The sequence below is a fragment of the Python bivittatus genome, unplaced genomic scaffold, assembly GCF_059951505.1.
Source record: "Python bivittatus isolate LINGU-HERP-01145 unplaced genomic scaffold, Pbiv_v1 ctg000410_np1212, whole genome shotgun sequence".
Classification (NCBI taxonomy): Eukaryota; Metazoa; Chordata; class Lepidosauria; order Squamata; family Pythonidae; genus Python; species Python bivittatus.
Window position 1 is genome coordinate 6,514,188 of NW_028277067.1, and position 11,938 is coordinate 6,526,125.

Sequence of the window (11,938 nt, forward strand, 5' to 3'; positions counted from 1 at the left end):
CTGCCTTGGACTCTGCTGCTTAAACAATACAGCTTGGCTTTCTACAACAAAGATGTTTTTAATTCCAAGTCCTCCAAACCATTTCAGGGAAATGGACAGAAACAATGACCAACCAGATGCCTTTCACACATGTTAGAGGACTTGGCTGTGAACGATGGCAGTTGCTTAACACACCTGGAGGGTGCTAAATTGGAAGGCTGAACAAAGAAGAGACGCTTCCTATATGAGAAGCCCTTGAATTAGGGGCCTTTTAAGAAAAGAAGGTGACTAAAAGGGGCACTGGGAAAACAAGTACATCAAGAGATAGTTTACTTTCTCCTGCATACTAGGACTTGGTGATTCATTCATGGATATAATTAATATCCAGTAGGGGGCAGGCAAAAATGAAGGTTTGCTAAGATGAATGCATTCCGTATCCTAGTAAGATATGTTTTTTGTTATATAAGATTAGACCCAACCTGGTGCTCTCTAAATATATTGGATTACAACTCTCATAATTTCAAAGCAATATGGCCATTCTGCCTACAGGATGCTGGATGGTACAGTTCAGTACATTTGGAGGATACTGTACTACACTGGGGAAGGCTGCATTTGAATTTTTAAAAAATAAGGTTATGAGTATCAACAGCTACTGGTCACAAACAGGAAGCAGTAACTATCATACTAAGAGTACAATATGTGAGATGTGCTTCAGCTGGAATTGTATTGCCTTCACATCCTTGCTTGTGGCTTCTTGGGAGTATCTGGTGTACCGTTATTGGCAACTGTATGTTGGGCCATTCCAGTAGCTGGACTATTTGTCTGATCCTGGGTAAATTCTTAAATGTTACTATGATCTACAACAATGGTAGAATTTAGTTGAACTTTAGGAGAAACTCATATTTAGTGCAATTCCACAAATCAATTATTTGTAAAAGCCAATTTATTGTTTTCGGTGAGCTTACTCTGAGGATGATCAAACTTGGATGAAATTCTAATGGTTCAGTCACGAGCCATAGAATATGTGACACTTTCTGGATTGTTTTTCTGGAGCACTGTGAAGCCCATTCTAGAATAACAACAGGAAATCTGCTCATGTGAGCTGAAACATTTATTAGCTAAATTCCATTTTTTTAGATAAAGTAATGGAATATCTGTATCTGCAAACCCAGAAATCTTGTGTGGAGTGGGGAGTTTCCTAACCTATGAGATTATTCCACTTCAAATATATGTGTCAGTATGTGCGTGCACAGGTGGTAAAGGTGGTTAGGAGTTAATTCTTTGCTGGCGTTGGCAGTTGCCACTTTGAACACTGTAAGGCATCACTGGGGTTTCAGAATGAGTAAGAAGATTGGTCTGAACAAGCCCTTAGGACCAGCCAAGCCCACAGGGGAAGACACAAAGAAACTGGCAGATCTAATCCATTGGCATTCAATCAAATCACTCTGGTGTGTAAGACAGAACAATTATAACAGCAAACCAAATGAGGATGTACCATAGATCTAGCTCTCAGAAACATCAGAAGCAGAACAGGGTTTGGATGGTACCACCTGGTGAAGATTTGCAGATTTGCTTGGGCTATTTTTGTGAGAGAGTCACATTAATAGGGACATACTGGCCCTGTTTGCACAAATACTTGACTGGGTCATGTGGCAGGGGTGTGTTGTGTCATGTGAACATGTCATGTGAACTCTCTAACCTCCACAAAAGTCCTGCTTAGGCAACCCAGAGGGAATTAAATTTAGCCCCAAACAGCCCTGGGTTTGTCTGGATTTTAACTAACTCCCCAGTATACCAACTCCTCCCTTGTTGGGCCAAGTCCTTTACTGGGGTTAAGCTGATCTTTACTCCCAAGACAGAGCTAACATCTAAAAAAGTGACTCTTGTTTTTGTCTCCTTAGTAGATTTCACCCCCTGCTATCAGGGACATCTGCAAGGAAGGTAAAAAAGTCAAGATGATGGCTGTGACTGCAAGATTGAAGCCTTGAGGTTTTTTACACGCTTCACAGGCATGACACCCACAAAGAGGTTGGGGCTTGGATCACATGGTTGCTGCTAGTATTTTGAAATGTTGACCCACCTCCCTTTTTATGGTCACATGGGAGTGTGAAAAGGCAACAAAGGGACTCCTTTCCCAACTCTGTCCAGAGTAATTGTGGGAACCCTAAAAATGCCACTGCAGATCCCCTCCACTTCCATGGGAAAATAATTAAAAAGGCAGGTATAGCCAGGGAACTGATAGCCACCCAGACTTCATTGTGGCAGGTGATGGACTATAAGATTGCCAGCACATGACTGACCAGCCATCCTGTGTCTTGTTGAGTGACTGGAGGAAGGGTAGCAGAGTTTGAGTCCTTCAAACACAGTCTTTGGTAGAAATATAGCTTTTACTATATTGATTGCCAGGCCTAAGCCATAGAATTCAATGTTTGTTGCCAAAGCAACAAAGTCTCAATTTGTAACACTCCCCCCCCCCCGCTGCTTTCATAATTTTCCTTTTCAGACAAAATCCATTAAGAAGGAAGAGACAAATCTGCTTTGATGTTTTTTGATTAGAGGCATCTAAGAGCCCCTGCCTGAGATCACCCTTTGTTGCAGGATCATTTGCACGCACATTTTTTTTTAATGAGAAAAGTGGCAAATTCATTGCAGTGTTTCTGAGGCTTCCCCCAACCCCCAGAAACTGATCTTGATTGTTCATATAAATTTTCAGGGCTTAAGCAAAAGGGGAGTAGCTTTCTGAATTCTCTGTACTCAATTTCAACACTGTAGGCCTAAAATCTCCAGATGATAGGAAAAAGAATTACCTTTAGAGTGATCCCCTATGGCTTGAGGGATTTCATACCTTACCTGATGAATCTAGTTCATGCTTTGCTATCACCCTGGTGTTGCTTTGTGGAACAGCTTGGAGGGGACTCTCTGCCTGGGCTGGCTGTTGGAGTGGCTTGAAAGTCGGGTCAATTTCCAAGATCAAGCGGTTCAAATTCTCAATAGATATATCCAAAGTAGGAGAGACTGGATAGCTGTCCTCACGTGGCTCCATTGGTTCCTCCTGCTGACATTTGTCCTCACAATGTTGAGAGGACACAGATGTGGCTATTTCAGTAGATTTAACAGATTTCTTAGGCAATGAATATCCTTGGGTTTCAGCCAACAAGTTCTTCCTATCCCAGCCTTCCACTGTATAATAAAAACACTGCATTGGCAAGGTGTGACAGGACAAACCATCATTTGGGTGCTGTAAACAGGTATGTTCTTCCTTGGGTGAAACACACACTGTCTGCCCAACCCGTATCACATGGTTTGGGATGACCTTTGACATCCTGCAGCTATTAAGTCTTCCTGTCTTTATGTTGTGTCAGATTCCAATTTTGCCAATACCTGTAAATTTTGGTTGGGTCCTGATTCATCTATGGAGAAGTCTCATGTGCATAACGACCTTAAAAAAAAGAAAGAAAGATATGCCCTTTAGTCTCAGAGAACAAGGGAGGGGGAAATAAAAATGTTGTGTTCACAGACAATAAATCTAAGGATCGGAACCATTTGCAGCAATGCATTTCCTGCCAAAATGGATTTAGATGGTTACTTTTAATCAGTGCTGCAGTACAGGAAAAAAAAAAAGAAGGTGTTAAACTTCTCTCTCCCCCTCCCCACACAGTTTTGGGAATTTTGGAAATGGAACAATATTCCATTATGTGCCTGCTTTTGGGATTTTTAAAAACTCATTTAACGTCTAGTTCTGCCTTTTGTGCAGAGATTTAAAGGGAGGATCTCTCACTGTTGTTGCACTATAAGCAAACTCTCTAACAGTTCTGAGATGACTGCCAGGACTCTATCATCCATACCAAGGTTGTGGTAGTGAAGTTCAACCCAGGCAAGATGGAGGTACTGTTCATGGGTGATACAACTGTCCAGCTAAGTGGTATCCTGCTGGTCCCAGAGGAGTCTGCACTTGCTTGAAAGGAGCAGTTTTGCAGTTTTGAGGGTGCTCCTAGATCCATCATTGTCACTAGAGACCCAGGTGATCTTGGTGGCACCAAGTGTCTTTTATCAGCTTTGGTTGATTTACTTACTGCAACCTTATCTCGACGGAGGCAGACTCGCAACAGTTATTCATGCTCTTGTAACTTCCCAGTTGGATTATTGCAATGTGCTGTACGTGGGGCTGCTTTTGAAAATAGTTCAGAATACAGCAGCTAGACTGCTCACTGGGACTAGCAGATATGAACATATTATGTTAGTTCGTCTCCTACACTGGCTGCTAGTTCATTTCCAGACCCAGTTCGAAATGCTGGTTTTGACCTTTAAAGCCATAAACAGCTTAGGACCAGGATACCTGAAGAAACGCCTCCTCCTGTATGTTCCTACCTGGACCTTAAGATCATCTAATGAGGCCCTTCTCCAGATTCCCTCACTAAGGGAGGTGAGGTGGGCCTTTACAAGGGGGAGAACTTTTTCTCTGGTGGTAACCCATTTATGGAATTCCCTCCCCAGAGAGGCTCAACTGGCACCCACATTGGCATCATTTCAGCACCAGGTGAAGAACCTCCTATTTTCCCAAGCCTTTAAAGTGACTTTTAATTGTATTTTAATTGTATTTTAATTCATGTTGTTTTAGTTTTTGAATGACTGCCCTGAAATTGTCCCATGAGCTCAGTTTTGGATATCTTCTGAGTCACTGAATAACTTCAGCAGGAAAGGACTGACACAGGAAAATTAGTTGTAGGTGAATCTGAACTCAGATAAGACAAAATTATGATTGACTCTGGGAACTGGATGCAATTTGGAAGATAAAGCTGCTCAGTAGGGGGTTGTAATTCCCTTTATGGAACAGGCTTGCAGGCCAGAGAACCTCCTGGATCCAGAGCTGTTATGGACAGTCACATAATTTCAATGGCAAAAGTACCTTTTACCAGCTTTCAGATGTCTGTACCTGAAAGAGAGAGACCTGGCTCTAGGAAGTCATGCACTGCTATTTGTAGGATGGGGCTATGGCAACCTATGGCTCTTCATAGGTTGGCACTTGAAGTTACTCTGGAAATTGCAGCTGGCCTACAACACTGCATTACATGTGATAAATGGTGCTTCTTCAGAGTCCTACATTACCCCTGTATTGAAATGGCTTCATTCATAATTAGCTGCCTTCCAATCAATTCAGGGTGCTCACAATGCTGCATAAAGCCTTATACGGCTTAGACCCAAGTTATTTAGGGGACTGCCTGCTCCTCTATGGTCCATCTGTTAGGTGAGGCATGTCATTGCTTGCAGGTCCTGCCATGAAAACATTGATCATCAGTGATAAATTCTACTTTATTCATATCATGGCCAATATTATGATTTATTGCTGTTGGAGTTCAACATTATGGTCACTGACTAAAAGTATACACATAGGAGAAGTTAGAGTTTAGGAAGAAATAAAAAAAGAAATTCTCAATAAATTACACAGAATAAGACAAATGCTCAAAATATATTTACTTGGGCTTTTAAATGGTGCTGCTTTATATCATCATGTTTTAAAACTTGTTTTTATAGTTGTTTTATTGTGTCTGTGTAAACTCCTAAGAGAGTGGGTGGCATAGAAATAAGGAAGCAAGCAGTTGTTTTGCTTTATAATAGACAAAAAAAAAATCCCTTAATTATTAACATATCACTTAACTTCACAGGGGAATTGTCTTTAGTCAATGGAATAGCTGCATCTCAAAGACATTCAGCAACATTGGTTATCAAAACCCATGGAAATCCAGAAAGGCAAGGGGTAGGAATTAAGAGGAATTAAGGCAATTCCTGCTATAGATACAAAGTTTAAACTCTAAACTGTCAGAGTTTGTGTAATAGTCATGTAAGCAAAAAGTAGGTAAAGAAGGCTTATAAAATAAAACACACAGAAGGAAAGAACAATTTTTAGAAATGAAGAAGCAGGACAGGAAAAAAAGGCAGTTGAGTCAATATACAAATTCAGAAGCACAACTGGTCACAATTACCAAGATGAATTTCCATAGTATACATTATTTCTTATTTTGCTTTGTCCTCTTGATCTTTCTCATATCCTCATTATAACTTCACAGAAATCTACTGAACATATTTTAGGTTTTTATATCAGCTACAGTACCTAAGCACATCCTTCAGAAGCAGACAAATTGGTGGCAGACTGGGTATAGTTCCTACATGGTAGAGAAGTTCCTGATAGACACGTTATGACTAGCAGTAGTTGACTAACTGCTTTGAATGCTGATGGGAGAGGTAAATGTAAAGTCTTGAGAAGTAGCCAGAACATTATGCCCCAGGAATTATATAACAATTGGCCATGAACAAACAACTTTTTGTTCTCTTACTCTCAAAAGCTAATGTGTACACTGCCTTTCTAGGGCCTTCCATAAGCTTCAGGCTTTTTTACATACGTAATGCTAAACATGCAAGAGTGTGAGGTAGTAGTGGGAAGATGACCAAACTTTTAAACTTGCTCCTTTCCAATCTATTCCTTCTTGCCCCTCTCCCACCAGCCCCTCAACAGTTGATCATCTGCTTTATGTACAGAGTTGCATGCAATAGCTTGCTACAGACTGCACTGTCTGAGAATTTTGATCAGATACTGGCAATAGAATAGAGATGGCAGCATTTAACTGTCCTTGGCTGTTCTTGAAAAAGCTAAGTAGGGCTGGATGTGGTTTGTATTTAGACGGGAGATTATCTCAAGGCTCTAGGCTAGGCTGGGAAGTCAAAAATATTCCAGAAGAAGACTGAATGGGAGCCAAAAAAGCTATATTGATCTGTCCAGGAGTCAAGCTTGATTTCAGAGGGAGACTACGTTTATTAGTCGGCACGTTATAAACTCTAGGTTAATGGTTTTTGATGTACGAGGGTCAAGAGGAATGGCCTGAAATGATTATTACTTGGGAAATTCTTGTATCTTTTTTTTCAGTGCAGATAGCACTTAGGGAAGACAATGCTTATTCAAAGGAGGGGAAAGAATGATTTTGGTGGGAAATGGCTGTTTTTCAACTTCACAAAATTGTGGAATGTTACTCTTGGAAGAAAATGTGGAGACATCTAGTCCAGCCCCATGCTAAGTGCACAATGAAACATCCTGAGCTGGCTATGCGGCCCTCACTAAAATACCTTTAACAAAGAAGGCCACTGTTTTTCCAAACAGTGTGGATAATTCTTGTCCTTGGGACATATCTCCTGATGTTTACCAAAATCTGCTTGGGAGAAGGAACAATGTAGGGAAAAGACTAGTTGTAGGTTTAACTCATGTTAGGAATACAAAGGTTGTTTGTGAGGTTTTTATATGTAGATGAGAGAGCACAGTTAATTAGGCATTCACCCCATCTAGGTCATGGCTGCTGCGGAAAGGAAGGCCTTACCACCCTTGACATCTACCTTTCCCTCTTTCTTATGGGACCCCATAAGACCCAGTCTGGGGTAATGGTCAAGGTGTTGGACTGGCACCATGAAGAATGTGGCTTTCCAGTTAATAAAGAAGCACTTATATTGTACCAAACGACCAAGCATCCCAGAAGATGCCCAGAAAATCCCTAACAAGACCTGCATTGATGAACACTTAAATGCATGGATATGTACACTATTTTTTTTTTAATATCATGGTAATTAAAGTGGAGAAAGTTTGTTTTTGAGATTCTGGTCTAACCTTTGCTCATGCTAAAGGTCTATACAATACCAGTTTTCTGACTAAGAACCCCTGAAATTGTGAGAATAACTTCTGATTTAAACACTATTAAAGGAGACAACCCCTATCTTTAGGTTAACAGTCTAGACTAAGAAGGAGCAAAAGGAGGAGGAGGAGGAGGAGGAGGAGGAAAGGGAAAACTAATTTGGAGATTATGAGAGCTATAATCCAATATATCTGAAAGGCACAAGATTGGAGAAAACTGTTGTCAGCTAGACCCTCTGTTTGTTGTGAGTTATATATTCTATGCTCAATGCCTTTGCTAGCCTTCATCAATCTGGTGTCCTCCCCATACTCTGGCATTATAATTCCCAGAATTCCTAGCCATATTGATTGGGAATTCTGGGACAGAATGTGCATTTATATATCATGCACCTAAACTCCTCTGCAGATGGGACAGGTTGTGTACAGGTAAAAAGCAACAGGGCAAACGTCCTATCATTATCTTTCATCAGTACATAGTTCAGACATTGGGGCAGACAATTAGCTGCATGTAATTAAGTAAACCTTTTTACCTTTTGCTAGTGGTACAATCGTTAGGAAACATGCTTGGGAATGAAATTATTATTTCAAAACTTTTACAGGAAGAGTAAAATAATAGGAGGCTAGCTCTCTTAATCCATTTTTGCCACCCAGTTTTTAATATTCATAATACTCTCTTTAGGCATTATGGAGAGAGGCCAAATTCTGATCACATCTGGGGTGAGTGTACTTGCCCTGCCTCCCCGCATGTAGAAGGCAAGAGCAGCTGGAAAGATAGCAGCAAGGACTTTTTTCTAGTCAAGGATTTACCAGGTCTTCAATCTTCTGGAGAGGCTCCACAGGAAGAAGAATATTTCTACTATAGACACATATTCTTTCCTGGGCCATGGTGGGAATGGGTGGGATCAGTTTCCATAATGCCAGCAAGGAGCTTATATTGCACAAACATCTCCACAACCTCCACAATAGTCTGATAAAATAGGACAATATTATCTCTATGTTGCGATAGGGGGGTTGAGTTGGAAGAACAGACTTTTCCTGAATTTTCAGAAGAATCAGGGTTGAGGTGAGGTTTGAACTAGAAACCTCCTGTTCACATTCTTACCTATTACCTTCAACTTGTAATGTTTGACTATCTGGCTTTTAGTGGTTCATGCGAAGAAAGTGGAGTGATTGCTTTTTTTCAGGTGGGGATATGGTGAAATTTATTGTGAGGCTTCTGATGACGTGTTCTTAATTTAATTGCACAATGGAATCCACTAGATACACATAGGCAGCCAGTGTCTCTGTCTTTCCTACGTTTCATGCAGATTCCCAGATCTAGGGGCTCTTTGTTCATATTCATACCAGGCTGAAGGCCAGCAAATGGTACATCCTTTAAGTGAAGGACCAAGCCAAACAAATGAAGTAATGATAATTTGATACCCTGTTACATCACCCAAATTATCCCACTGAGGCAATAGCCTCCATCTTCGTCATGGCAAGGCCACCTTACAAATCAATCTACTTCAGCCTCTCTTTATGTGCAGGTAGGCAGACATACATTTACACTTACACAAACACATCAATATTCTTTGAATTCCCAAGTAGATGAAAATCCAAGGCTTCTCATGATTAGACTATGTCCTTGATAACATAGGTAGTTATTATTTCTATCAAAACATAAACAAATGTTGGTAGCTGTGGTAACTAACATTCTTCATTTTCACTGCCACACCTCTCCAGCAAGATGAGCCACAAAGGAAGCTAATGGTGATTAAAGATTGCTTCACTGCAATCCAGCTTCCCTTTCATGCTATTCTGAGAAATGGGTCTGGGCGACTCTGCAGCTCCAGTTTCAAGAGAAAAAGGGAAAGACAGAAGTACCAACACAATCTTCCCAAAATGGTCCCTCCAGATGAACTTCACTTCCCAGCATGGTAATATATTTGGAGAATCACCAGGTTTGAAAAGGTGGGGAATACTGGCTGGAGAATTCTGGAAGTCCACATATCTTAAAATTGCTAAGATTGAGAATCATTGCACTAGAATCAGAACTGAACAAATTGAACAACTGAATTCTGTGTTATAGGGATAGAATTCATACAAACCTTGGATGATAATGAACAAAGTCTATCCATGTGTGTATAGACTTTGTTCATTATCATCCAAGGTTTGTATGAATTCTCCCTTCCTGGTAACTAGTCTGCTATTGATGCAGGATAGCTGATGAAGGAAAAGGAAAGGGAAGATATAATTCACCTGCATGACCATTCAGTGATTGGTACCCATCCACTAATGGCTTTGCATAGCATCATTTTACCACTGCTTTTAACTGATCTTTTAATTGGTGCTAAAATATTTTTGAAGTTGTGATTAAAGAAAAATTCATACACCGCTTTAATGAAAGGTGTGATCACATTCTAATAGCACAATGCATTAAAAGAAACAGAAGACAAAGTCCAATTTCTATCTTTGCTATTTTAGTAAGGTGGTCAATGACTATGTGGTAAGACAAAGGGGGAAGTGATATCATCTAAGACCTGATGTCATTGTGCAAAAGACACAAATTGTGTAATTTGTATCAGTTGCTAGGACTGACAACATACAGTATCACTAATGAATATAGGCTTCATAATGCTACAGTGATGGTTGGATGATACTACAAATTGCTAGAAATGCTCACTAAATGTCTGATACTAAAGCACCCCATTATAAGAGAGAAAACTGGCATCAGGACTTCACTTGTCCAGTGATTTGTAGGATTCCTCTTTGCACATTTAACATACAAAGTGAAACTTGCCTAACTTTTTTCTGCACCTCAATCAGTATTATCCAGATATTTCACAAGTACTGTCCAGAAACAAAGTACTCCCTTGTGGCACCTGCATGTTCAGGAAAAGTCTGGGTCTAATAAATGTAAAAGCAGTGTTTATGTACTGCTTTTGTGTAATGCACATATAATGCAGAATCTGAGTGTTCTTTAAGGAGAAACATTCAGCTGAGATTTATTTTAGTATGCTTTTTAAGACCTCTGAACTCAAACCATCCCCCACAAAGATGATTTCAGATGACAAAAGATCACCATTGTTTCCCCCACCAAACAACAAAAGCAAACACTTTACTGTAAATAAGGGATACCACAGATTACAGTTCAGTTAACCTGCATTTTATATCATTACTGGAGAGAAATGATACACATTTGGTTAAATCCAAAAGTGAGATATGTCAAGCCACAGTGAAGAACAGGAGAAAGCAGATTGCAAGCAGAAAGAAAAAGAATAAGAAAAAAGTATTTTCTCCATTACCTAAACTCAGTGGCAGCTCTTTTCTCTGATGCACTCAGCCTCCAAAGCGTGGCAAAAGAAAGTATGAACAAATCTCAGTGCCTTGAGGGTGCTATTCCTTTAATGGTAGCCCTGTCCCGCCTATGCCAGGTGAACTCATGGCAACCACACCTGGATTTTGTTGGGTGTGTCTCTCGGCTTATATCCAGGGGTGATGGAAAAGCTGAAAGCCTTGATTGTGGAGCTGGTTATTAGCTTTGTAGCTCACATCTTAAGCAGAAAACAGAAATCTATGTCACACAAAGAAGAAATTAAGAAAGAGAAATATTGCAATGAATCTGAATAGCTGAAAGAGGAGTGAGAATCTTATCTGGATTTCCAATGAAGGGAGGAGGAAAGAAAACAATTTTCTATTCAGTTCCCTGACAGGAATAAATTTCCTCTTAGTACAGAGTGTTCTTTGTTTATTATAACATACTTATGCCATACTTGGAATTTCTAGAAGATTGAATGCTATAATACAGCAGTGTGTTACCTTTTATTTATCACACATGCACACACACAGATATATATACACACACATACACAATATATATGTGTGTATACACACACACACATGATATACAGTATATATCACTCTTCTGTACAATGTACACAGAACTGAAGCTAGCATAGCAATAAAACAACATGAATATATTCACAACTATAAAAATAAAATCACACACTAGAATGTTCGTAATGTCAGAAAATTATACTGAAAACCAGTATTGTGTTTACTACCTGCCCAAAGTTCAGTAAAAAGAGGGCTATTCTGACTTCAGTGCTATAATATGCACACTGTAACAGAAAGATCCTTATCTTGAATTCCTACCTACCTAACATATCTGGATGATGGGACAGATGTGAGTCTCCACTCACAACTGCAAATTATAGTCAGTATTTCAGCTGTTCTGGCCCTGAACTATTTAGGGTTCTATAAGTAAAAATCAGCTCCTTCAGTTGGTAACAAGCTGAAACACAGTGC

General features: G+C 39.9%; 1 protein-coding gene across 2 annotated transcripts in view; it reads right to left on the reverse strand.

Annotated features, from left to right (window-relative positions):
* The window catches only part of TNS4 (tensin 4), a 34,577-nt gene extending 23,442 nt beyond the window's left edge, over positions 1–11,135 (reverse strand). The window contains exons 1-3 of one of the 2 annotated variants that reach the window (XM_025169386.2): positions 10,936–11,131; positions 3,361–3,418; positions 2,830–3,159 (exon numbers count right to left, since the gene is read on the reverse strand). In XM_025169386.2, the coding sequence (XP_025025154.2) occupies positions 2,830–3,022 (193 nt within the window). In that variant the 5' untranslated portion in view covers positions 3,023–3,159; positions 3,361–3,418; positions 10,936–11,131. Of the gene's footprint in view, positions 1–2,829; positions 3,419–10,935 lie in introns of both variants that reach the window. The other variant, XM_007432539.4, reaches the window with a different exon arrangement.
* Between the last annotated feature and the right edge of the window lie 803 nt (positions 11,136–11,938).